Consider the following 26,770-nt stretch of genomic DNA (forward strand, 5'->3'; position numbering starts at 1 on the left):
TCGACCGCACACAAAAATTTCAAACTGTGTCACATGACACATTATGTGGAAACATGTTGTCAAAACCCACCTATGACCTTCTTGGGGTGTGTATTGCCTCATATATGGCGAGACGATCCTTATCACAATTAAATGGTCATGATTCAATCTGGATGATACTTTCATGTGATTATTGCGATTTTGGTATTTCACTTTAGAAAAAACAAATGGATATAAAGCACATTTATATCAATTTATTTCTGAAAACCCCATTTGGCATTAAAGTAAACATGTTTCTCCAACATATGATCTTAATGCATGCCCACACTATGTTGAGTCATCAACATATACTCAGTTTTCAGTCCACTCGTGGATGGGAGTGAAAGTGAAGCCACTTGTTGTTTATTTCCACCAAAAACATCGATTCATTCATTCATTTTCTGAACCACTTTATCCTCACTAGGCTCACGGGGGATGCTGGACTAACCTGGATTTGACCCAAGGACCCCAGAGCTGTGAGGCCGACATGCAAACCACTCGCGCCACCGGTCCGCCTACTCTAAAAAATGTTTCAGAGGGATTTTGAATCAACACCATAATTATGTGACGTAATATCGCAAAATAGAGCCAAATCAATTTGTTAAAAGTCACTTAGACATTCCTATCAAAAGTTATTCCAACTTGCGCATTATGCACAACACCCACATCACCCCCATATACAAACACATTACACTCATCACTAATGATGTCCACTTAAAAAGATTTTTCTCATCATTTAAAAACCGTACACTTCTCATTAATGTCCTTGAGTGCATATCGATTTATTTAACACTAATTATGCGGGTCTTGTTCCCAGCCTCATACATCATAGTGGAAGTTATACACACACACAAACACACACACACAAAAACACTTTTCCCACCAACACCCCTTAGTGTGTGTTTGTGTGTGAGGGTCTTTAGGACTTTCTGTTCTCGAGTTATTTCCTTTTTTGTGTTATACACAACCCCTATTTTTTTGGGTCCCTTTACCCAAAAGAAATCCTTCTCCTGTGGCCATGTCGAATAAGCTCTTTGTTCTCCCTATGGCATGCTTGGCAGCAGACACAAATGGACAAAAGCTTTCAATTGGCGAAAAAGAGAGTTCTTTTTTCTGCCAGATGTTTTTGGACAGTACATTATTTCATTCCTGGAATTAAACTCATCAACAGGAAGTCTGCTCACAAGAAAGGGGGGGTTTATGCTGAGGTTGCTGAAAGGACATTCTGTGGCCAAATACCATTGAAGCGTTCTCATAGAGCATTGGGACACCACCATAACAACTGGATATTTGATACTCGAGGCATAATCCAAGTGCGAAGGAAAAGAGAGTGAAGCGCTTGAGAAGCAGAAGCTATTGACAGAGCCAGTGTGAGCTACACAATACACTGCATGTCAGCCATGAAAGGAAAAACAACATTTTGGGACTTTTGGAGGACCCGAGAGGAACAAGAGGCACTTTCCAGGCGGGTCAGTCAACTGAAGCCCTTGCCTTCTCAACTGTAAGTTCTACATGCTCAACAATTGCCTTTTATCATGACCTTAATGGACTTTTTTGTTTTACAACTGTTCAATGGCTGGCCATAGATCACCTGAGGAATTTTCACAAATTCAAGTGTTTTCTGCTAAAACAGAGTAGAACACACAAAGAAGTTTTGATGCATGTTAGCAGACTTAATCATGCATGTCTAATTTATATGGTGTTGTTGAGTTTAAACTTTTCATTCATGCATTTTCCAAACCGCTTATCCTCACAAGGGTCTCAGGGGTTGCTGTAGCCTATCTCAGCTAATTATGGGAACAAGGCGGAGGACCCCCTGAGTTGGTGGGCAGCCAATTGCAGGGCACAAAGAGACGGACAACCATTCATGCACACAATCATACCTATATAGAATTTAATGTGTCCAACCAGTCTGTTCTGCATGTTTTTGGAATGTGGGAGGGAACTGGAGTACCCAGAGAAAACCCATGCAATCCAAAGGAGAACAAGGTTACCCTAAGCCGCAAACTCCACAAAGTGAGAACCGACCTTGGATTGAACCCTCGACCTCAGAACTGTGAGGCTGGAACGCTAATCCCAATTTACAACAGGCACCAGGTGGGGGACACACTCAATCATTGGCAAGCAAATCACAGGGCACAAAGAGACGGACAACCATTCTCGCTCACACTCATACCTAAGGGGCAATTAAGAATGTTCAAGCAGCCTACTCTGCAGTTTTTTGGAATGTGGAAGGAAATTGAAGTACCCGAAGAAACCCACGCAGCATGCAAACTCCACACAGTGACCCCAGATCTGTGTGCTTGATGCGCATACCACTTTTCTACTGAGCCATGATTAGCTGACTCCCAAAAACATTTTGTAGTAAAAAAACAGATTTAAGTGACAATATTGGAACAGGCTGCAAGGAATTTTGTATTGGAAGTCCTAAAGAGTCCAAAAAAAGCATTACCCTAAAACAGGGGTAGGGAACCTATGGCTCGGGAGCCACATGTGGCTCTTTCGATGGGTGCATCTGGCTCTGTGAGCTAAAATATGGAACCCGCTGGTGACAGAACTGAGATACTACGTCCAGTGCTGCTTTAGTCTTCTTTTTTTGCATTAGACTCTGCTAGAATGGATACTCTCATTGATTAGCAACTGCATAAGAATGTTGTCAAAAGTATTCTTTTTTTTTTCCACTTTAAAAGTGGTAAAATTACTAAAATAAAAGACATCCATTTACATGTATTTTGACTTTTAAATTCGGAGTACGGCTCTCAAGGAATAACATTAGAAAATATGATTTGTTTATGGCTCTCTTCGTCAAAAAGGTTCCCGACCCCTGCCCTAAAAGATGTGTTCTTTCTCCTCACAGGGGAAAGTTGCTCGGGAACAATGTTGTGCGGGCACAGATGCCCAAAAGCAAGATGGTGGCCCTGCTGCCCCCTGTGGAAACGGAGGTCTTGCGGAAATTGACGACTGCCTCGCTGGAGGAGATCCATGAAATCAAAGGAGAGCATAGAACAGAAAGAAAGGATGACAACCTGGTAGGCTTGCGCTATGCTAACCGAGCCTTTTCGTGTTAATTTGTGACGCTGGAAAGGCCAGTTATCTTTTGCTACATGTACAACAGCCCATTTGCTGGTCATATAATCTCTGGACAAAGATCTGAAAAGGATGAGCAAGAATATTCTCAAGAACTAGTATGGTCTTTGTTCACATGGCTTCCGTTCAAGGGAGAGAAATGAGTTGGGGACTTGTTGTCCCATTACAATGCATGTATCTGTACTCTTTCTCTCATCCTCTTGATCTGAATCAACGGAAATGCCATGATCACTTTTGGCCATCATCTTTAAAAATGCACTGTTAGTTTTGACAATTCATCTGGGTTTCAACTGCACATAAACACTCAGCTTTCGTTTCACGATTTTTCCTTTTTCATTTCGGTCTCGAAGACATATGAGCACCAGCTGCATTTCGCAATGTGAATATTTAACGTGTGGGTCTCTTCCAGCATTATGTAAGTCCCCCTAGGCCTCTGCTTCCAGGAAAGAAGAAAAAAATATGAGTCAGTCTTTCTTCAGATATTTTTTAAGCCATCGGAATAGGCCTTGCAGGCCATGACGACCCACCACTGCTTTCGCATCTTATCTTCCTCCCAATTTCATGTTAAGAACGCTGGTTATATACATAGTCCCACGGTCAACTTTTTTTTATGTAGGAAAAATACTAAATTAGAGGTATTCTGCTGCCACGAAAACAGAGGCACTCATTCACAGAATATTGAAAGCTAGTATTATTTTTTAATCTTTATCTAACAAAGTTTGCTTTTTCTACTGCCTGTTTTTAATAGGATGATGGGGTTAATTAATGTGATTGGAAGCTCCACTTTGCTTGTATGTGAAGAAAAATGTGCTTTATCACAGACCCAAAGTTGACTTTAATGCACAATGGAATGCTGGTTAATGAAGATTCTAAATTGTCTTTGAATTTGCAAAAACTGAAATATGTTCATTGCTCGTGTGTACTCGCACCGCCACAATTGCCACCCGGTTGCCCATGTCTACCATATTTTCTCGCATATAAGCCGTATTTGTAACAAAAAAAATGATAACTGAATCAATTGTATGGCTTATATATGCACAAGACTTACAGCATTGCTATACTTTTTCACCAGTAGATGTTGGCAAATTAACATTTACTATTTGTTAGTTATTTTCTGTTTTGCAGTAAAAAAAACAACCATTACTGGATGAATTACTAACTTCCTTATGATATAGAACCTAAAAATGGTCTTTTGATTCATACAGTATCTCAGAAAAAACACCTGCAATGGTTTTTCTCAAGATTTTCCCTTCAAAGTAACACATTTGTACTCCCTATTGAAACCATGAATATGGAGGTGAAAATTGTGAATCAGGGGTTGGCTCATACGAGAGAAATTGTTAAATTCAACAATTTTAAGGGTGCAGTTTATATGCAAGAAAATTTAGTATGTTTTTGCTATCTGATTGGGGCGTTGACTGATTGACAGGTAGCTGAAAAGCTGGGGAAGCCAAATGAGGACATGGAGAGTGGGAAGCCCCTTCCATTCATCTTTGGGGAGCCAGGCCCCGAGTTTGTGAACACGCCTCTGGAAGACCTTGATCCCTTCTACCAATCACAGAAGGTCTCTGTATACAGTGCTTCAGTCGCCGCTGCATTGCTCTGTCACTTTTCTTTCCTGACCTTTGACCTTTTGTCTTCGCTACAGACATTCGTCGTTTTGGATAGAGGAAATATCATGCACAGATTTAATGCTGATCATGCTTGTTGCGTGCTAAGCCCCTTCAACTTCACGAGGACCACTGCCATTAAGATCCTCCTGCACTCATATCTTTGGGGAAACACAGAGATGCATGCAACTTTTACACATTGTTATGAATCTGCAAGCTGAACACAGACTCAGAGGCAATAAGTAAATTGTATAGTACTATATTTATCAGACCGGAGTACCACACCAAAACAAATTATGACACACACAGTGGTAAGCGAAGCAATAATACATACCTGTCAACCTCTGCCGATAACTGGCCTTATAAATGATTATGATTCCCCTTACAAACCCCAAAAAACCTTACAAACACCGTACGACACCGTATAATAATATGACAACAGCTGATGATGACAGGCGTCCTTAACCCTAGAATGGTAACCCTCTATTTCAGGGGTTACCTTTCATTCTTCTGAAATAGAGGGCTACCATGGTTGCCGGGGAAAAATGGGTCCTAAGCAAGACGGTGCAATGAAGGGTACCAATTTTTTCCCCCGGTAACCATGGTAACCCTCTATTTCAGAAGCGTGAAAGGTAACCCCTGACATAGAGGGTTACCGTTCTAGGATTAAATACCAAGGGCTCCTAATGCACCACTGATAATCATTGCACAGCTCCAATCATGAAGGTCAACCAGATGTTCAAATCAAAACAGAATAACTGAAAACCCCCCCCAAAAATAATTTTGCCCTTCAAATACCATTAGCATTAGCACCGTTGAAATACACTACCGTACTCGGCCCACCATAACATTGATTCAAAATACTGACTGAGATTCTAGTCCCATAGTTTTATTGAATCAAAATAGAATACCAAAGGACTTTTACATATTTAGAAATGCTTGTTTGTGCCCTGTTATTGGCCGATTGACATCATCCATTGAATTAGAGAGAGCCCGTTTACCACTGCTGCAACTCATAGCACACTTTGAGAGTCACCTAACTACAATATGTATGGGTATACATCTATTATTGTTGTTCCATCTATTATACAGCCAGCAATACATGTATGCTTATCCCTGTCTTAATAGTTAATAACACGTTTTGTTCCTCAACAAACTTCACATTTTTCCGTGCATTCATCCTGCTCACAGTTTTGACCAATTGCGTGTTCATGACATTGGCTGAACCTCCGGAGTGGAGCAAGTTTCTCAGGTGAGTTCAAGACCAAAATTTCAATTTTTAGTAGTTTGCGTGTGGGTGGGTTATACCTAAAAGTCCCTAAGTCAGTCTGAATAATACTAAGAATACATAAAAACAAAGAAATTCCACTCAAAGAGGATTTTGTTTCATTGAACAGATACGCTTTTATAGCCATCTACACACTTGAGGTGCTTGTAAAAGTTGCCGCTCGAGGATTCTGCGTTGGTCATTTCACCTTCCTCTGGGATCCCTGCAACTGGTTGGACTTGCTGATCATCTGCACAGCGTAATGCGCATCCGCACCATCACACTTGCCGCCGTAGTCATGATGACCACCGTGTTTGGAAGATGGTACACAATTGCTCTGTTTTTCAGATACTTGATAGAAGTGGTGGATTTACCCGGTCTCTCTGCTTTCCAAGTACTTCCAGCATTGAAGATCATCACAGCGATGCCGGGTGAGTGCTCGTGTGTGCACGCGTAAACAAATGCCTGAGTTTTTTGACCACATCAGGTTTGAGGAGGAACTTCGGGGCTCTCCTGCAATCAGTGAAGAAGATGGGCCATGTCTTGGTACTGGTCCTGGTCACCCTCATCGTCCTGGCCACCCTTGCAATGCACAATTTCATGGGTGTCTTGAGGCAAAAATGTGTGCTTATGCCGTCTGCCAACCACTCACTGGAAAACGTAACTTTTCATGAGCACATCAGCAACCACGGTATTAACCGCATCCATGATTTGGCTCCATTACGCGTCCCGTAATGTTTCGCAAATGTGATGTACGCGTATGATCCTGATAGTCCACCATCACCATCGGCCCGGAGAGATCGATGCTCTGCTGTGTGGAAACCGTTCTGATTCCGGGTACGTGTACGCATAACACCCTCACACTGTCTCGGACTATGTAATTGAGCACCTGCAAAGACGTGGTGATGTTGAACTTTTTAGGATCTGTCCTGAGGGTTACAAATGTCTGAGGGTGGGGCGGAATCCGAATTACGGCTTCACGAACTACGATTCCTTCGGTTGGGCTTTCCTAGCTATGATCCGATTGGCGACTCTGGATTTTTGGGAGAACCTTTACGCAATGGTAAGCAAAGATCTCTCTCCAGATGGGATCTGCGCTTAGACCTGTGTGTGACACCCAGTCCACCCGTTTGTCTCCGCAGGTGGTGCGCTCAGCTGGTCGAGGGTACACCGTCTACTTCGTAGTCGACTTGGTGCTTGGCTCTTTTTGCCTAGGCAGTTTAATTGTGGCGGTGGTTGCTGCGGCGTACGTGGAGCGGAAGCAGGCCCGCATGGTCGAGGACAAGCGGAAGGACAAAGAGTATGCGTGCATATCCCAAATGTTGAAGAAGAAAGAGAAGGAGGTCAGACGATACGCTAATTAATGTCATGTTCTGGAGACAGTTCGACTGATACCAATTCGTGTCTGTGTAGGCGGCTGGCCTCACCGAAACCGAGCATTCGTCAGCAGCCGAGGAAGGTGTTATTACTCATTCACAAACACGTACACAGAGTATATAACATGACACTAAGCGGTCAAAAATTAGAATAAGCACTGTACCCCTTGTGCTGAGGCTGTGTTTGAATCTATTTTCAGAGCGGAAAGATGCGCAAAAGCCACATTTAACGTGCTGCTCCATTTTCACCAATATTTTCCTCAAGTGGTCCTGCTGTAGCCAATTCCGGGCTAAACAGTGTCTTCACCGTTTTGTCATGGACCCCTTCTTCGATTTTTTCGTTGTGATCTGCATTGTGCTGAACACCATTTTTATGGCCATGGAACATTTTCCGATGTCACCAGAGTTTGTAGAACTGCTCACCATCGCAAACCTGGTCAGTGATTCTGTGATGAGAGCAAACGATAAGGAAATGATTTATAAATGTATTAAAATGAATAACAAACATGCAAAAACATTTTCTATTCATGCAGGCACAGATTGTACGTAGGAAGCTAACATTAGGCAACAAACCAAACAGAAACACATGCACGTGAACACACATCTAAACAACTTCATATTATGAATTCAAAACAAATTAGCATTAAATAGAACTATCCCCATCTCCTCATTCAGTAGTGATCGTAAGTGGGTTACAGCCTTATTGCCTTGCATTGTCATGGATGGATAACAGGACCCACTTCTCCATTTCATTCAACCAGTAATTTTAAATAAAGCTTTAACTACACAAAAAAACATACATATACATACATATATATGTATATATATATATATATATATATATATATATATATATATATATATATATATATATATATGTATATATATATATGTGTATATGTGTATATATATACATATATACACATATATGCACATATATACACACATAAATACATATATATGTGTTTAAAACACAATAGAATTCTTAAACTTTTAAAGCCCAGTCCATATCCTCTCAAATAGACGCCTGGCACTCCAGGGGTTCTGTTTTTGGAAAATGTCTAAGTTAACAATCAAGGTCTAGAGCACAGGTGTCATACAGAGGGCCAAGTGGGCGCAGGTTTTCCTCCCTACTGAAACAGCACAGACAGTTAGGCCAATGAGGACTGCAATCAACTGATTATAGTTGTAAAAGAACACATTGGTGAAAAGGTGTTTTCTTGGTGGGTTGGAACCAAAACCTGCACCCACTTGGCCCTTCCTGGAATGAGTTTGACACCTATGATCTAGAGCAGGGGTGGCCAACTCCGGTCCTCGAGAGCCCCTATCCAATCTGTTTTCCATATCTCCCTCCTCTACCACACCTGAATCAAATGATCAACTCATCAGCAAGCCGTCCAGAAGCTTCATACCGATCCTAATTATTTGATTCAGGTGTGTTGGTGGAGGGAGACATGGAAACAGACTGAATTGGGGCTCTCGAGGAACGGAGTTGACCACCCCTGATCTAGAGTAATCCTTGTACTCTCACAATTTTGCTGTTCCCCTCCCTCAGGTCTTCGCGGGGATCTTTACAGTGGAGGTGGCCCTCAGATTTCTTGCCATGGGTCCTTATTGCTATTATCAGGTGACAGTTGTAAATTTCATCATTTGATCTTACAACAAGTCGCAAATCTGATACACTTGTCACAATTGCAGGTTCGATGGAACATCTTTGACAGCGTCATTTTTGTCCTCATTCTGCTTGAGTTGGTACTGGGAGACGTTTCTCGAGAAGTAAGAATCATCCGTTGAATTGTCCTGTCTTCCAATTTCCTTCAAGCAGGATCAATAAAACATCCACTTGCACTGGCTTTCAGTTCCATTTGTTGAGAGTATTGAGGTTGGCCAGGTGGTGGCCTTCTTTCAACGCTTTGCTAAAGCTCATCGCAAAGTTGTTTGGGGCCGCGAGACACTCGGCTCTGCTCCTGGCAGTCATCACCTTTACCTTTGCTGTGGTTGGATTACACCTCTTTGGAAATAACTACAAAGAGAATGTGTGTCACATCTCGCAAGATTGCTCCCTACCTCGCTGGCACATGACCGATTTCTTCCACGCCCTCCTTTTAATCTTCCGAGCGCTTTGCGGGGAATGGATCGAGACGGCCTGGGATTGCATGGAGGTGGCGGGTCAGCCCACGTGCCTCGCGTTCTACATAGTGTTGGTGGTTGTGGGAAAGCTGATGGTGAGGGAATGACCGAGCTGAACATTTTGAGCTATTTTCTATTTGAATTTGCTTGACCTTGTACTCATCTCCATGTAGGTGTTGCATCTATTCCTGGCCTTATTGATGAATGGAGATCATCAGACTAATTCACAAGGAGAAGGACAAAAGAATCTGAAAGCAGCCTGGAATCGGATCAGCATCGCTATGATTGGGCTAAAGTCGCAGATCTTGGAGTGCATAGGCAAGCAGACAGGATGGAAAAGCCAATCAAAAATCCATCTAAATCCTCTTGGTAGGAGTTCATTGCAATAGCTACCACCTTGATGGGCCTTCGTGTAACAGAATGTCTATTAGCAGGCACGGAACTTAAGGGGGATAACGGTGGCCAGGAGTTTTTGGCACTCAGTTTTGTAAGCTCAGAAATGGTTGAATCCGAGGTCAAGGACCTTGGCTCTGATGAAGTCTATAAGGATGGCAGCCAAGTAAAGGATTCACAAGTAAGTCGCTTGGATTGTTTGCAATATATAAACTGTAAAAGCCCCCTACCTAATGTGTTAACAAATATGGCATCTTGTTTTGCTAGTACGGAGAATCTTTAGTGCACACGCAAAAGCCTATTGAGGGAAACGTACCTGACAAGTGCTTCGGTGACCGTATGTACATACGTAGAAAACAAATGCCAGCATTTCAAAACAGTAGCCAATCACATCCTTGTTGCGGGTGTGTTTTCAGACTGTTATGAGTGCTGCCCAGTCTTAAACATGGAGTCTTGTCCTGCCGGACTCACAATTTGGACCAAAGTGAGGGGAACATGTGTCTCAGTGGTTGAAAACAAATATTTCCAAGCCTTCATTACATTTGTTGTCCTGCTGAGCAGTGCAACTCTGGCAAGTATTGGGATCAACGTTTAGGGTGTAATGGTTTTCTCTTGTCTTGGATGCATGGTTATTTTGAAATGTTGCCAATTGAAAATGTGTTGTAAGAACAGGCCATTGAAGACATCCATCTGGAGAACCGATTCCTGCTCAGGAGCATTTTGGAGTACGCTGACTTGGTGTTCACGTGCGTCTTTGTGGTAGAGATGCTTCTGAGGTGGTTCGCCAACGGATTTAAAAAGTACTTTACCAACGCTTGGTGTTGGCTGGACTTCTTCGTTGTGATTGTAAGCCATTTACCGTGTTGGGTTAGTTACTCATGATAAGAGCACAAACTGTTCCACGACCGAGCTGGTAAAAAGAATGTGCTCTTATCATATATGCATTTTCTCCATATGAAATAAATGAATTCCAGTTAAATCACGTGAATGTATGTGGGGGCCAGAAAGGGGTAGTGGGCCAATCCCTGAATTTGATAGAATGGACTTTGCCGAGTCACAAAAAAAAGAGTCTTTTTCTTTGAAAAATAAACTAAAAAAAATCAATCAAAAAACAGTTTTAACCCCATTTCATGGTTGGCCAGACTATAGTATTATAGTACTACTACCCAGAGGCGGTCCTTGCTAATTTTGCGCCATGGACGGACAACCTTCTCAACAAATAATGAATACAACATTTAAAAGGATAATGAAAACACACAATAATGCAATAAAATAGATAGAGATAGTAGGCCTGGCAGACGAGTGGTTAGCTCGCCGGTCTCACAGTTCTGGGGTCGAGGGTTCAATCCCAGCTCGGTTATCACTGTGTTGAGATTGCATGTTCTCCCTGGGCATGGGTGGGTTTTCTCCTCCATCCCCAAAACATGCACGGTGGGCTGGTTGAACACTCTAAATTGCTTCTAGGTATGAATGTGAACGTGAATGCTTGTCCGTCTTCTTGTGCCCTGTGATTGGCTGGTCACCGATTCAGTGTCTCCCCCATCTGGTGCCTGTAGTTAGTTGGGATAGGCTCCAGCACGCAACCCTTGTGAGGAATATGTCAATGATTATTTGTATAGTCAGCATACAAACAATTCCTTTTTGGAGCAACATTGGTTCAGCACTATCAATGGCAGTGAATGAGTTAATGATAGCAAATTAGCTGACAATTCATTTTTTCAGGGTTAAAATCTGAAGGTGTTTGTAAAATGGAGTCTCTTCTAAACAGTCATAATTCTAAAGAAGCTGGATTGGACAAAATTGACTTGCGCAAAGATTGCTCAAATGCTTGTCATCATCCACCAGATCTCTCTGCTTTACACGGTCCCCACTTTCATGGGAAATTCCCAAATGCCGGCCATAGAGTCCCTGAGAACTCTCCGATCTTTGAGGGTCTTATCCCGTTTTGAAGGCCTGAAGGTGAGCAAAAGCAGAGCCCCGATCAGCCTCGCCGACTTAATCGTTGACAAGTTTTTTTTCACTCATTCGCAGGTTGTAACAACAACACTCTTTGGAGCAATCCCGTCCATCTTGGACGTGCTTCTGTCCTGTCTGACACTCTGGTTGATATTCAGCATTATGGGAGTGAATTTGTTTGCAGGAAAATTTTTTCACTGCTTCAACAGCACATCAGAGTTTATGTCCTCTGAAGTCGCCAACAAGTCGGAGTGTTACGCACTGACGGAGATATACAACCCTGAAATCCACTGGACTAATAATCGAATCAATTTTGATAATGTGCCCAATGGTTACCTGTCACTTCTACAAGTGGTCAGTTTGAAGTCTGCTACATCGACACTGCATATCATTACATCTATTTGGGCTTAAATAAACTAGATACATATGAATACGCTGTAATGATAATAAAGCTTCCACAATATTAAACTTCCCCTTTGATGTTTCAGAGCAACAGCACATATTAAAACCACAAAAACTTTTCTTGGCTAACTGATGTTGTACTCTTTTATCAGGCAACCTTTAAAGGCTGGATGGACCTCATGTATGCAGCAACAGACAGCAAACAAGTAAGTGGTGGTCCTAAAAACCTAAAAACTGACTCCACTTTTCAAGCACTAACCAAGATTTGATTATTCCCTCATACACCCCAAGACACACACACTCGCAAACTAATATTCACCAAAGTAATATGTACATTATACTGGAAACAAATCACAGCTGCTCCATTGCTAGTGTGACATTAGTGATGAAAAGTGAGTAACCAGTGGGTAAAATGTAATTGTTGGATTTGGCAATCGGTGAAAAAGCCCAAATAAGCAACTTGTCACAGAAAAGGATCGAGAAAACATGTTCGGTTTCTATAGTCTCCATCTGGCTTGTCTTGAAGGTGATTTTTTTAAAGGCTCTCAATCCCAACAATTATACAAATTCTACATCTTTCAGCATCAACAGCAAGCAACACAAATCACCCATTTATTTGTTGGGTATAAACGTGCGATACAGCGGTCATACTAAGGTGCTAACAATGCTAGATGGTTTACGAACATTTCAAAAGAACTTGACAGACAAAATAAACGTGTGTTTTTCTATGTTCTCGCTCGTACTTGCCCGTAGATTGAAACACAGCCGGAGTATGAGGCCAATGTGTACAACTACCTCTACTTTGTGATTTTTATCATCTGTGGATCCTTCATCACCTTCAACTTCTTGGTCGGCGCCATCATTGAGTACCTCCGGCAGCTAAAAGCCAAGATAGGTTTATTAGTTACTTCCTTCTTGTCGGCTTGTACTTATTTAAGTTTTTTTATGTGTTTTACTTAGGTGGAACTGGTCTTTTCATGACACAGCACCAGATAAAATGCTACAATTCCATCAAGTGCTTAAGCCTTAAGGGGACCTGGAGGTCTGCTCCCCGACCAGAAGTCAGTTCAACTCCTGCTCTACTTAAACAAAGTTGTTAATAACCATCTTTGGAGTTTGAAGCATTTTTTCTGCTGCTTTTCACTCTTGTCTCCCTCCTCAGAATAAAATTCAGGGGCTGCTTTTTGACCTCGTGACCAAACCCTCCTTCGATATGGTCTTCATGGTGTTCGCTTGCCTTCAAGTGCTTGTTTTGATGGTGGAAACATCGGACCAAAGCAGTCAGAAGGAGGAGATTTTATTCTGGATGCACTTTATTATCATCGTCATCTTCACCGTGGAGTGTATCGTGAAGATCATTGCACTCCGAAAGCACTACTTCTCATTTGGATGGAACATCTTTGACTTTGTACTGGTTATCCTCTTCATTTTGGGTGAGTCAGACAAATGTCTTGGCATACAAATGTATAGTATAAATTTTAAATGTATACTTACCTAGATGGTGTGCAGATAGAGCATGTTTAACCTCCTAAGACCCAAACTCTTGCAAGCCATGCAATTTTATTTTCTCTCTGATATTTTGGCTAATTGGGACCTGATGAGTGTAAAAACAAAGAATTATCTTTTCACATGATGTAGTTTCTGAGAAAAATGATGTCCACATCATAAGTGGACGCCAGGCCCTTGTAATCCAAAATGTAACATTGTAGTCTTTGACAACCAAAAATGTGATGTCCACACATGTGGACGCCAGGTGATAGGAGGTTAAGCCTACTGGCTGATAAACCATAGATGAGAGTGATTAGGGTAATTAATTAGTGGCCAAAATTAAGGTAGTGAGTAGTCATTTAAGATAGGAAGACTATTGGGACCTGGACTGCACTTGGGTTGAAGCCACTTGGGAAGAAAACCGCATCCAAAACAGCGAGCTGTCTTAAGTTTGTAGCTGCAGAAATAAAGACGGCAATTAAGTACACTAAGAGTGATCCTACTCATCAGAATTACCATCATCTTCTGAGTTTGTCTAAAAGCACTCTCTCCTAATGTGAAAAAAAGCCACCACAACAACAGTAGGGCATTACCTGTCAGTAGAGAGAGTCATCGAGTCACGTGTAGTTATAGAAGTAGCGCATAGCAATGACTAGGAGTGCAAGTGTGAAAAAACTTTATCCAAACATATAAAGTAACGGGAAGTTCAGTGTGATGGTGCAGCGATAGTAGTGCGAAACTGACCGAAGAATGAAATGCTCATCAAGTAGGTCGACCCTAATTATGTTTTGGATATATTGTGCAGTTATACAGCCTTTGATTTTACTTTCAGGAGTTTTCCTGTCAGACGTAATGGAAAAGTACTTCGTCTACTCAGGCGCACTCTTCAGCATCATCCGATTGACTCGCGTCTGCCGAATCCTTCACCTCCTTCGTATTGCCGATGGCGTACGAAGACTGATCCTCGTTTTGATGAGGTCGCTTCCAGCACTCTTTAACATTGTGCTCTTCTTCTCCCTCATCACGTTTACCTACTCCGTCTTCGGGATGAAAAACTTTGCTTTCGTGAAGAACGGAGCCATGCTGGATGACATGTTTAACTTTCAGACCTTTGCGAACAGTCTGCTGTGCATGTTTGCTATCACCACGTCGGCCGGTTGGGACGGTTTGCTCTTACCTGTCATGAACGTGCCGCCGGACTGCGATCCCCTGGCGGAAAATGCCGGAACGTCTGTCCGGGGAGACTGTGGGGAGCCGGTGTTGGGTGTCTTCTTCTTCGCCTCCTTCGTTATCCTGTCTTTACTGGTGGCAGTCAACATGTACATTGTGGTCCTTTTGGAAAACTTTGAGATGGCGGACGAGGAAGCCCATGACGAGCTCGACCAGTGCGACTTTGAGATGTTTTACGAAACCTGGGAAAGGTTCGACCTGCAAGCGTCCCACTTAATTCACTCCAGGTGAGTTAGAACGGACCCTTGCTCCGAGGTTCACCTCGAATCTCTTCCTTATACCCTCTCTCCTCATGGAGCGTGGATCAGGGCCGACCTTCAACTCACTTGTGTTTGCTTTCACTACTAATTCTGCAAGACTTTCTTTTTCAATATCAGCCAGCTGTCCGATTTCTGTGACAATCTGAACGAGCCACTACGGATCGCCAAACCCAACGGGGTCAAAATCACTAGCATGGATTTGCCACTGGTTGCTGGGGACAGCGTCTACTGCGTGGACCTCCTAGTAGCCCTCGTCATTCAGGTCATTTCTGATATAGAGGCTTGTCATTAATTCTGCGCAGCTCTGGCAATTATATGTGTGTACAGGCGCGGGGAATTTCAGGAGAAATTGAAAAGACAGATCTCAAAGCCAGCATGGAAGAAAAGTTCCTGGCTCGCACCACTGGCAAAGTCGCGGTCAGTTCTTCTCTTTCGGGGGTCTGACATGACTTCCTTGTCGCTTTGTTGGTGACCCTAACCCTTAATATTGAACACCCTCTCACCCACAGGGCGCCACTGAGCCGATTAGCAGCACTTTGAGAAGGAAGCAGGAAGACGTGGCCGCGGCTGTCATCCAGAAAGCATACAGAAGACATGTGGCGCGGGCTCCAGCTCCTACGGGACAATCCATCGCTCACGGAAACAAATAGGAAAAGCGGTCGCAGTGGCGGTCTGCACTCTGGCGGAGTGCAGCGGCGAGCAAACAGAAGCTGTGGTCTGATTGCGTCCTTTTTCTTCATTCTTGAAGTTCACTCCTTTATATTGCAAAAATATTACTCTGTAGAACTTCATATAGTAGATTAACAGCTGTAACTACGCTAACTAACCCAATTGACAGAAAAATAGTCTGCTTTGAAGCTATAAGCACCTACTATAGAATGGAGACCAGCAGTCTCAAACTTGAGGCCCGTGGACCAATTTTGCTCCCCTTCCTTAACATCTTAACCAAGTTAACGTTTTAGGGTTTTCTGCAGTGTCATTGTCCTGGGCATTTACCCCTTTTTGATTTACTTTCAGTATTAGCTTGCCTTCACAGATCAGGATCCTCAAAGTGTTCTTAGAGTTTGTCAACAACGCAACCAGCCCAAGTCAATATGCGACGCCATTTGTCACCTGGTCGAAAGATCACTTCCAAGGAAAATATATTATTTAAGACAGTTCTGTTTTCAAACATAAGACGAATAATTACCTCAACCACCCACATTGAATTCATATCATGAAAGGGCACCATGTGGCAAATATTTCTCATGTGTTGGAGAACCCTTCTCAACCTTGAGTCAACAAATCTAGAGAAGACTGGCCCAGTTTTACATTTTACAATTGATGAAATCTTTGAGAATCCTGGCGCTGCTCAACGTAGTAACCTGCATGGAAATAAAGCCACTGTACGCAACTCACTCTATACCCTATGTGCACCACATGATACTGTATACTCCTATTGCAAAACTGATGTAAGGACAAGGTGCAAGTAGTTGTGAATGCATGATTGATTTGGTTTGGAGCCATTCAAATGATTTGGGGACTCTAATGTTCCTGTTTACACACATTTGGTTTTCTTTTTTGTTGTTGTAACGAACACCATTTTATTTGACTCCTTTAACAAATACACTATTATCAATGTGATTTCTATATAAAACATGAATAAATAGTACTTATTTCTTACACACCCCTGGCGTGAATAACCATTCTTCCTTGTACCCTGCGATTGACTGGCTACTGATTCAGGATGTGACCCGCCTGATGACCCTTAGTTAGCTGGGTTAGGTGAAGACTCGAAGCTGCCCCACACAGCACAACAGGAGAGCAACAACAATCAACAAAGAGCCTCTACAGCAGGGGTGTCAGACTTGGGTTGGTTCGCGGGCCGCGTTAACGTCAACTCGATTTCATGTGTGCCTGACCATTTTAGATATAATATTTAGATTTTTGTTTTATAAAGGGATTAAAACAACTGGATAAAAAGCCCTAAATATTCAGTTTTTATAGATCTAAAACAATGTTTATTTTAGCTTTTTTTAAATATATTTTTAGATTTTACAAAATGATTTTCGAACTAAAAACAAAGAAAAAAATGATTAAAAAATTACAATTATTGATTTCAAAGGGGGAAAATCAGGACATTTAATATACATCTATACTCTTCATTTTAATTTGATCCTAAAACAGAAAGTCGGCACTCATGATTTACTTTCCCGGGCCACAAAAAATGATACGGCGGGTCAGATTTGGCCCCCGGGCCGCCACTTTGACACGTGCTCTACAGAGTCCAGATCATAGTCCAGAACAGAGCTCCCCCTGAGTAGTGCAGACTGAATGGTGTAAAAACCACTGGAGAGGTAAAAAAAAAAAAACATGACTCTCACTGTGCTTCCAATGATGTCCAGGTGTGAAAGAGACCTGTGCATTAGGTAGATGGTTGATCTTCCACACCAATGTCTGGACGATAGGCAAATTGCAGGGGGTCCAGCTCTGTATTCACCAGGGTGCTGAGGTGGTTCAGGATGATTCTCTCCATTGTTTTGATTTAGTGAGAGGTTAATGGGGTTCACAGTCTTTGGAACTGGAACCACACAGGAAGTTTTCCACAAGGTGGGGACCTTCTGCAGACTGACACTGCAGTCTACATCTTATTTATTTACTTATTGATTTATCTTATTTAACTCTACAATGTCTTTCCCTGGGTCTGTGTTTTCACCGTTTTGCATCTTCTTGCTACTGCAACAAAGTGAATTTCCCATGAATAAAGTTTAATCTAATCTAACAATATATTTGCTTGTAAAGCTCACTCCAGGTGCAGTTTGCTTGCACTGCGAGTACACTCTCTAATTATCCAATGACAGAGTGTTAAAACCCTGCCGTTTCCATAGCCTTCTAGTGCCGCCAATTCGAATTCTGATTGGTTAAAGCAACGGTCTGACCGACACTTATTCTATGGAATGTGGCCCTTAGAACTCATCATGAAGGTCTCAAGGTAGATTTCTGACCCTGGCAACAAATGATATTTTAAATGTGATTGGTTAAATGCTTAAATATGAAAACAATCTGGAAACACCACAAGCAGGTGAGAAGCAATGAAAGGAAGCTGACAGATCATTCTGAATTATTTAATAATTTGTCATGGACATAATATAATTAGCATCAGTATATGATTCAGATATTTTTTGCAGGCCCTGACGCCCCACTACTGATTATAAAACCAGATATTCATTAAAATCGATGACGACCGCACATGAATTCTGTTTGTCTGCCTCATTTTATTTGCCGTGCTCATGTAGATTGTAATGCATTCTTCGTTAATTAAATGTGATATTTAAGGAAACTCTGAGCTGCTCTGCATTGCACACCTAAAATCTTGTTCAACATTGTGTGTGTAGGTTGATGTTTGACGTTCTCCAAATAAAAATAAAGGTGCAAAATTGTAACACTATATCAAACTAAAAATAAACTGTGTTGAAAATAGCGATTGGTATGGATAAACCTTCACTGTTTCCTTAGAGTGAATGCAGGTGATTAATCTCTGCTATAAAATATTAATGCTGTTTCAGAATTTATTTTTTTCAGGGTGGGTTGTTTTGGTGCTCAGAATAAAATCACGTTAGCTTGTAAGAACCTTTATGTTGAAGACTTGGTGCTTAATAATTCACCGTCCTTTAGGAGTTCCACAAATGTAAAAAAAAAATATAACAACATCTTTTTCTTTGGGTTCAGCTATTTTGTCACCAAACCTCATTTCATATCTCCAAATTCACAATTTGAGAGAACATTGTGGGTATTAATTTCTTTTGTGTAAGACGCTATTGTGCGCCACTTCAGTAAGATCTAGCTTCTTCCTAACTGCTCCTCTCTCTGTCCATTTGGGACAAAGCCAATATTGGGTAAAAAAATTGAAAAATTAATAGTAAAGGAATGTTCAAAGTTATTTGTCCTCATGTCTGTTGGTTGGAAACCGGTACTGCTTTACGTAACATGAAAAGTTACTGTCAAGAAGTATTGAAACCAGGGGTTTAGCGGGGTGGGTATGTTGTCCTATCCAGTGTACTTTTTGGCATGTTTTTATGATCCCTCCATGTTGTATGCGTTGAGTCTGTAAATCGGCAAGAAAAAAAATAAGTAAGTTGACAAAAATACTGTTCACCTGAGGAAAAAGTTTGATTTCATGAAATAATAACTTACTTTTGGCATCAACCTGTCATAAAGATAGAGAAGAGCGATAAATGCACAATGAACATATAATGTAGGTATCACTATATACCAGTGGCGGGCCGTCAGGGCCTTCAATGCCTTCTCTGCTGGCCTAAGAAATATCTGAATCATATTATATTTTGTCCATCAATACTTATTATTCCAAATGGTCTGTTAGCTTCCTTTCATTGCTTTTCCCCCTGGTTGCACTGCTTCCAGATGTGTGTTTTCATATTGAAGCATTTAACCAATCACATTTCAGCCATTATTTGTTGCCAGATCAGATCTGCCTCAAAGCCTTCACAATCAGTTCCTGAAATGCTGCTAGGAAATGGATTTTACCCCATTTTTGTGCATTAATTTATTGATTATTTTTTATGTGTCGCAGCTGTAGCTGTAGTAGAGGTTTTATAGCCATAAAATATGTATATTTACAAAATGCTTTATGAACTAAAAACACAAAAGAAAAAAAAAAGATTAAAATTGCAATGATGGATTGCATCTATAATCATTTGAATTTGATCCTAAAACAGAAAGTCGGCGCTCATGATTTACTTTCTCGGACCACACAAAATGATGCGGCGGGCCAGATTTGGCCCCCGGGCCGGCACTTTGACACCTGTTGCTTTAAAGGATGAGTGTATTTTCCTCCAACACTTTTATGGACCTTTCTAACAATTCACGTCTTAGATTGTCTACAAATTCATATTAATACTATAATTCAAACTGCTTTTAATAGTTTATGAGCATAATGCCATGTAGACCGAATTACAACTGTTGCAATTCCAGATTGACAACTGGATAGATTAAAGGGTGTTGCGTCATGTATGGAATTTAGAGGGTCATGTGGGAGGAAAAACAAGTCAGTTCATACCTTAGCTCCTTTGTTCACGTTACCGGAGTCCCTGAGGATGACAGCAAATAAAGGTTAAGACTTGTTCTGAGGGTGCAACAGAATTATTATACAATATTGTATATATCATTTTCTTCTGAACCGCTTATCCTCACAAGGGTTGCAAGGGCTGCTGGAGCCTATCCCAGCTAACTACGAGCACCAGGCGGGTCAACACCAAGAATCGGTGGCCAGCCAATCGTATGACACAAGAAGACAACTATTCACGCACACACTCAAACCTAAGGGCAATTTAGAGTGTTCAATCAGCCTACCCTGCACGTTTTTGGGATGTGGGAGGAAATTTGAGTACCCGGAGGAAACCTACGCAAGCCCGAGGAGAACATGCATACTCAATACAGTGAGGCCGACACGCTCGTGTGCGGTCGATTGGTCGCCGGTCTTTTGGTCACTGTCTTTTGGTCGCCGGTCTTTTGGTCGCCGGTCTTTTGGTCGCCGGTCTTTTGGTCGCCGGTCTTTTGGTCGCCGGTCTTTTGGTCGCCGGTCTTTTGGTCGCCGGTCTTTTGGTCGCCGGTCTTTTGGTCGCCGGTCTTTTGATCGCCGGTCTTTTGGTCGCCGGTCTTTTGGTCACCAGTCTTTTGGTCGCCGGTCTTTTGGTCGCCGGTCTTTTGGTCGCCGTCTTTTGGTCGCCCCCGACCGCGACAATGCGTAGACCGTGTTGTCGCCGGTCTTTTGGTCGCCGGTCTTTTGGTCGCCGGTCTTTTGGTCGCCGGTCTTTTGGTCGCCGGTCTTTTGGTCGCCGTCTTTTGGTCGCCCCCGACCGCGACAATGTGTAGACCGTGTTGTTTTACCTTGTTTTGTCGCCGGTCTTTTGGTCGTCGGTCTTTTGGTCGTCGGTCTTTTGGTCGCCGGTCTTTTGGTTGCCCCGACCGCGTCAACGGGCGACCAAAAGACCGGCGACCAAAAGACCAACGACCAAAAGACCGGCAACAAAACAAGGTAAAACAACACGGTCTACGCATCAATAAAAGCCAACAATGGCCATGAGCAGTTTCACTGAGCCGACGTGTGAGTGTATAAGAGTTTGTATGTACATGCGTTGTCCCTTTTAAGAAGGGACGTCCGTCAGGGTCTTAACAAGTTCTCCAACAAAAAACAATAAAAGTCCGGGAAATTTGGAGCTTTTCTTTAGCCTAATAATTACTAGGGCATTAAGTATGACTAAATAGTAATTCGCAGTTTGTATTTAGGGAATTTGAACAACGATTTAAATGGTAATTATCACTTACCTTCCGGGCGACCAAAAGACCGGCGACCAAAAGATCGGCGACCAAAAGATCGGCGACCAATCGACCGTGTACCGACACGCTAACCATTCAGTTGCCGGGACCTTTTATTTTACAAAATTTTGACCAACCTTGAAAATAGCTTGCTCTATTTGTCAATATAAAGTGACTGAGATAACATGCATTTAATTTGTTTTATCGCCTCCTGAAAAATGACAAAGTAGGAGCTGCAAGGATTCTGTCTGTCGCTCATGATATATGTGTTGTGCTTACCTTTGATAGCCTTCTTTAACAATTAGCTGGTTAAAGGATATTATTTTATTGCCAGATGAGAACCTGATTTACTAGCAATGAATAATGTTTAACTCAATGGCTCTATTGCGGAAGTCGATACAGTGAAGACATGTTTTTTCACATCTTTCTGACTTAAAACCTTAGATAACAACTAAAATGATTCATATCTCTGGATAAAGTACCATAGCAGTTTCATTGCTTTGAGTGACAAACAACTTGAAGAATTCAGAGTACCAAATGAGTGTGAATTTTCTTCGCCTCAGTCCTTCGTGGCTACTGTCACTGGTATGTTTGGTAGTTGTGGGTGTGAAGACACATTGATGCATAGGTGTGTCCAAAAATATGCACATTTGGGTCACGTTTGTGACCATAAGAAAAGAAATTGTGTCATTTAGCACTTTTTACCTTTTATGTCCTCAAACTAAATAGCTCTGCTCCCTTCTTCCTTTTTTTAATAGGCAACACCTTTTTTACACCTATCAAGTCTGACTAGTCTCTATTTTGAGCAAATTAAATGACATCCAGGCCTGGTATTTTTCAATGAATTTTATGTACTGTCAGACTTATATGTTAGTTCAAATTACGTGTACAGCAGGGTGCTGGAGCCTATCTAAGATGACTTTGGATGAAAGGCAGACGACACCCTGAACTGGTGCACAGTCAGTAGTAGGGCATACATTTCATGTCTTCAAACTAAAGTTATGTTTAGACCAACCGTATGTATACATGTACATCTATGTGTATGTATGTATATGTATATTTATATATATACACATGTATGTGTATGTAAATATATATATTTCAGCAACACGCTTATTTATTTATTTATATATTTCTTTCTTTATTATTTTTATATATATATATTTATTTTTTATTATTATTATTATATATATTTATTTATTCATTATTATTTTTATATATATTTATTTATTCATTATTATTTTTATATATATTTATTTATTCATTATTATTTTTTTATATATATATATATATATATATATATATATATATATTAATTAACTTATTTATTACCTATTTATTTATGTCTAAAATGTCTTTTATTGTGTCTGTATTCTCACCCTCTTGCTACTGTGACAGGGAAATTTCCCGAATACGAGATGAATAAAGTTATCTAATCTAATCTAATCTAATCTAAAGAGATCCTTTTCTTTAAAAAAAAACAAAAAAAAAACACCTCTTCAAACAATTCACCTTTCAAGTCTGACTAGTCTCTGTTTTGGCAAATTCATTGACATCCAGGCCTCATATTTTAGCATGAATTAGATGTACTGTCAGACATATATATGTTAGTTTAAATTATGTGTTCATCTACCATGTTTCCTTGAGAAAATCTGTACATTTAGTGTAAAGAAAAAATATGGGGGGACTCTCCCAGTAATGATTCGACTTACCTCGTGCAGTCATTGCAGAGGGCAACCAGACTAATGCTGAGGATGAGGAAGATGATGAGAGAGATGATGCCCACCTCGGCAGATGAAAAGGAAGACAACATGTCAAACACTGCAATCGGAGCCATTCTGGAGGTGATCTGTGAAATAGCCAAACAGAAATGATCTACCAATTAAACGTGAAATTCTATTTCAAGATAAATTTGTCAGACATGTAAATTGTTAGAAATATTCATACGGTATATCTATCACTTACCTAATAGTGCTTGCTGCTTGATTCACTACTGTGTCACCAACTGGTGGGAGTCCTTCAGATCATGTCAAATTATTACGCACACCGGCAGGCGTTGCCTTGACGGAGGGATTCTTTTTCACTGGCATCCCGCCCGTTTTGAGGGAGGTGCTCAAAAAAGTTGACAACCAAGCCATTGTGGTTACACTTGCAGCCCTTTAACTACACCTCTTCACCTGCAGCCTACCTATATGCACATTCCAAGCACTGCTGTTAAGATGGTGTTTGAATGCTGGAATAACTTGTGAAATTTGTTATTCATAGAATATACAATATTCAATCCAACTATGTATATGCACTACACGAGAGTTACATTATTTACTCTCCGTTGCAATCAAGTTCACAGTCATGCAGTAATTTAGACGTTTATTGTAGGCAGAATAATTATCACACTCAGCTGTCTTTCAGCTATATAGCAATACTTCCAAAATGTTAGACCTGTAGAAAATAAAAAATAAAAAACAGCATGTACACTGTAGAGCAAGGGTGTCAAACTCGGGTTGGTTCGCGGGCCGCAATAACATCAACTCGATTTCATGTGGGCCGGACCATTTTAGATATAATATTTAGATATTTTTTTTGAATTGGATTATAAGAACTGGATCAAAAGCCCTAAATATTCAGTTTTTTTTATAGATATAAAACTGTTTATTTGAACTTTTTTTTCTTAATAAGGCAAAACATCTAATAATCATTTGTTTTTCATTTCAAATTGAAACATTTTTTTAAAAATTACATTCAATATTAAAAAGTGGAAAACCGAAAATATTTATATATATTTATTTTTAGATTTTACAAAATTTATTTTTAGATTTTACAAAATTTATTTTTAGATTTTACACAATTTATTTTTAGATTTTACAAAATGCTTTTTGACCTAAAAACACCAAAAGAAAAAAATGGATAAAAATTGCAATTATTGATTTAAAATGGGGAAAATCAGGAAATATAATTTACATCTATAATCTTCATTTGAATTTGATCCTAAAACGGAAAGTTGCCACTCATGATTTACTTACCCGGGCCACACAAAATGATGCGGCGGGCCAGATTTGGCCCCCGGGCCGCCACTTTGACACGTGGCTGTAGAGCGAACACATCCGTCAAGGTAAAACAATTTAAAATATGTATGTTGGACTTGTTTCATTAGAAAATGATCATATCGAGGCCTCTCAAAGCCTGCAAGTAGAGACTATCTTCTGGTTCTGGTTGGTTATGCTGTACTCGACCTCAATTAAAGTGGCTCTAACTCTGGAATGTAGTAAAACACATTCTTTCCATTCTACCCCTTTATTCTGAACAACTTCCTGTGATCATGTTTTTGCTTGTTTACATTAAAACAAAAACAAAAAATCATTAATGTATGCGTGTTTTCAGGCAAGTACTGTAATAATTTGTGACAACCAGCATTTTTTTAAATATATTAATTTCTTGTGTCATAAAATAGAATAATGAGCCTCAAGGTTTGATTGACACACCATTGCATTGTTTTAGCTGCGCCTTAATAAATGGAGATAGTTAACAATTAAATAGATCCAAGACATGAAAATATGTATCCGTTCTTAGGTGTTGAAAACAACACAACAGGAAATGAAACCTGTTGTGATGTAGGAAAGTTAAATCGCAAAAAAACTGATGGCTTAAATGCTACCCGGAATATTAATATAATATTTTAAAACAAGGTTATTGGAGGTCATGACATAAAAGTTAGGGCCAAATCATACATTGTTTTAGTCATTCTTTCATGAGACTAGCTGCTGTTACTTCCCAACAGTACAACTGCATGGTTTGCAGCAGCGGTCACATAATAACATTTTATTTATTTATTTTTTACTAGATACAATGGAGTTTGGTCATGGCTTTGTCAATTGTCCAATGTATCGCAGCATTGTTTTCTGGCATGCCTCCCCATTACTGAATCTGATAGTGATAGCACAGATAGCTTGTCTGGCTATACTAAGTGTTTCGCGGGCCGCTTTAACGTCAACTTGATTTCATGTGGGCCGGACCATTTTAGATATATTTAGATTTTTTTATTCATAAATGGATTAAAAACCCTGAATATTCAGTTTTTTTCTAGATCTAAAACAATGTTTATTTTAGCTTTTTTTTTTTTTACAAAATGATTTTTGAACTAAAAACACAGAAAAAAATGATTAAAAAATTACAATTATTGATTTAAAAGGTGGGAAAAAAATCAGGAGATTTAACATACATCTATACCAGGGGTGGGCAAACTATTCCACAAAGGACCGCAGTGGGTGCGGGTTTTCATTCCAACCCAGAAAGAAGACACCTTTTCACCAATCTGATGTCATACAATTGCAATCAGTGGATTGCGGTCAGGTGCTTCTTGTTTTCTAAAGAAATCTTATTGGTCAACATGTCTGTTCCTGATCGGTTGGAACAAAAACCTGCACCCACAGCAGCCCTCAAGAACCGGTTTGCCCACCCCTGATCTATACTCTTCATTTTAATTTGATCCTAAAACAGAAAGTCGGCACTCATGATTTACTTTCCCGGGCCACACAAAATGATGCGGCGGGCCAGATTTGGCCCCCGGGCCGCCACTTTGACACACAAATGAGCAAACTAGCCAGGTCATTTATTCTAATAGTTGTACGTTTTATTCCTTTGAATGATGCTGTTTGCTAAAAAAAAGAAAATGTAGGGCTGTGAAAACTTTATTTCACAATTTAACACGGTGGGACAAAGGACCCTTTGTATCTTATTTTAATGAGTTAGCAAATACAAAAAAATCACAGCGAATAGCCATTTGTTGATAATAAAAGATCTCATCTAAAAAAAATAGCAATTATTGATTTAAAACGGGGAAAATCAGGAAATATAATTTACATCTATAATCTTCATTTTAATTTGATCCTAAAACAGAAAGTCGGCACTTATGATTTACTTTCCCGGGCCACACAAAATGATGCGGCGGGCCAGATTTGGCCCTCGGGCCGCCACTTTGACACATGTGGGCTACACTGATAGAAAGTCCGCTTAGTCAAGAAGTTTTAATACAATGATGCTCAAAATGATATTTTGTGAATGTCATTTTATCACATTTGGTTTGCAGTTGCAATCAGTGCGTTTAATGAACTTAACAGACACATTTTTTAATGCAAGGCGTAAATAGTCTACCCTGAGAAAAGCAAATCAAGGCCATATTTGAAAATACAACCTCATACCTACGGGCTAGATGTTCTAATTACTGACGCACTGTGCTGCTGA

General features: G+C 40.6%; 1 protein-coding gene and 1 long non-coding RNA gene across 9 annotated transcripts; one reads left to right on the forward strand and one right to left on the reverse strand.

Annotated features, from left to right (window-relative positions):
• The first annotated feature begins 1,238 nt into the window (after positions 1-1,238).
• Positions 1,239-16,883, forward strand: LOC144064179 (sodium channel protein type 4 subunit alpha B-like). 3 transcript variants are annotated; one of them, XM_077586459.1, is made up of 31 exons: positions 1,249-1,519; positions 2,876-3,047; positions 4,535-4,669; positions 4,754-4,871; positions 5,877-5,967; positions 6,113-6,241; positions 6,331-6,413; positions 6,470-6,673; positions 6,756-6,819; positions 6,904-7,045; positions 7,125-7,325; positions 7,396-7,441; positions 7,559-7,794; positions 8,914-8,985; positions 9,057-9,134; positions 9,218-9,583; positions 9,662-9,857; positions 9,920-10,062; positions 10,149-10,218; positions 10,298-10,452; positions 10,554-10,727; positions 11,727-11,840; positions 11,913-12,191; positions 12,392-12,445; positions 12,993-13,134; positions 13,200-13,300; positions 13,402-13,672; positions 14,560-15,184; positions 15,335-15,479; positions 15,545-15,634; positions 15,727-16,883. In XM_077586459.1, the coding sequence occupies exons 1-31, from the start codon at positions 1,410-1,412 to the stop codon at positions 15,865-15,867; spliced, it is 4,947 nt and encodes a 1,648-aa protein (XP_077442585.1). In that variant the 5' UTR covers positions 1,249-1,409; the 3' UTR covers positions 15,868-16,883. The 3 variants fall into 3 exon arrangements, with proteins under 3 accessions (XP_077442587.1, XP_077442585.1, XP_077442586.1); XM_077586460.1 differs by having other exon boundaries at positions 9,923-10,062; XM_077586461.1 differs by lacking the exons at positions 14,560-15,184; positions 15,335-15,479; positions 15,545-15,634; positions 15,727-16,883 and having other exon boundaries at positions 1,239-1,519; positions 13,402-13,856.
• On the reverse strand, positions 5,786-23,603 carry LOC144064180 (uncharacterized). 6 transcript variants are annotated; one of them, XR_013296725.1, is made up of 7 exons: positions 23,498-23,603; positions 23,245-23,381; positions 20,274-20,304; positions 19,391-19,403; positions 14,111-19,301; positions 12,987-13,833; positions 5,786-7,804 (listed from the first exon to the last, which is right to left on the reverse strand). It is a non-coding gene; the product is annotated as an uncharacterized LOC144064180 (long non-coding RNA). The 6 variants fall into 6 exon arrangements; XR_013296728.1 differs by having other exon boundaries at positions 13,035-13,118; positions 13,734-19,301; XR_013296727.1 differs by having other exon boundaries at positions 12,987-13,118; positions 13,734-19,301.
• Positions 23,604-26,770: the final 3,167 nt, after the last annotated feature.

The sequence above is a fragment of the Stigmatopora argus genome, chromosome 19 (genome assembly GCF_051989625.1).
Source record: "Stigmatopora argus isolate UIUO_Sarg chromosome 19, RoL_Sarg_1.0, whole genome shotgun sequence".
In the NCBI taxonomy this organism is placed as follows: Eukaryota; Metazoa; Chordata; class Actinopteri; order Syngnathiformes; family Syngnathidae; genus Stigmatopora; species Stigmatopora argus.

Coding starts and splice junctions, on each gene's coding strand:
- LOC144064179 (XM_077586459.1), top strand. CDS start 1,410: ATGTCAGCCATGAAAGGAAAAACAACATTTTGGGACTTTTGGAGGACC. Junction 9,135..9,217: donor TGGGAGACGTTTCTCGAGAA/GTAAGAATCATC, acceptor ACTGGCTTTCAG/TTCCATTTGTTGAGAGTATT. Junction 12,446..12,992: donor CAGCAACAGACAGCAAACAA/GTAAGTGGTGGT, acceptor ACTTGCCCGTAG/ATTGAAACACAGCCGGAGTA.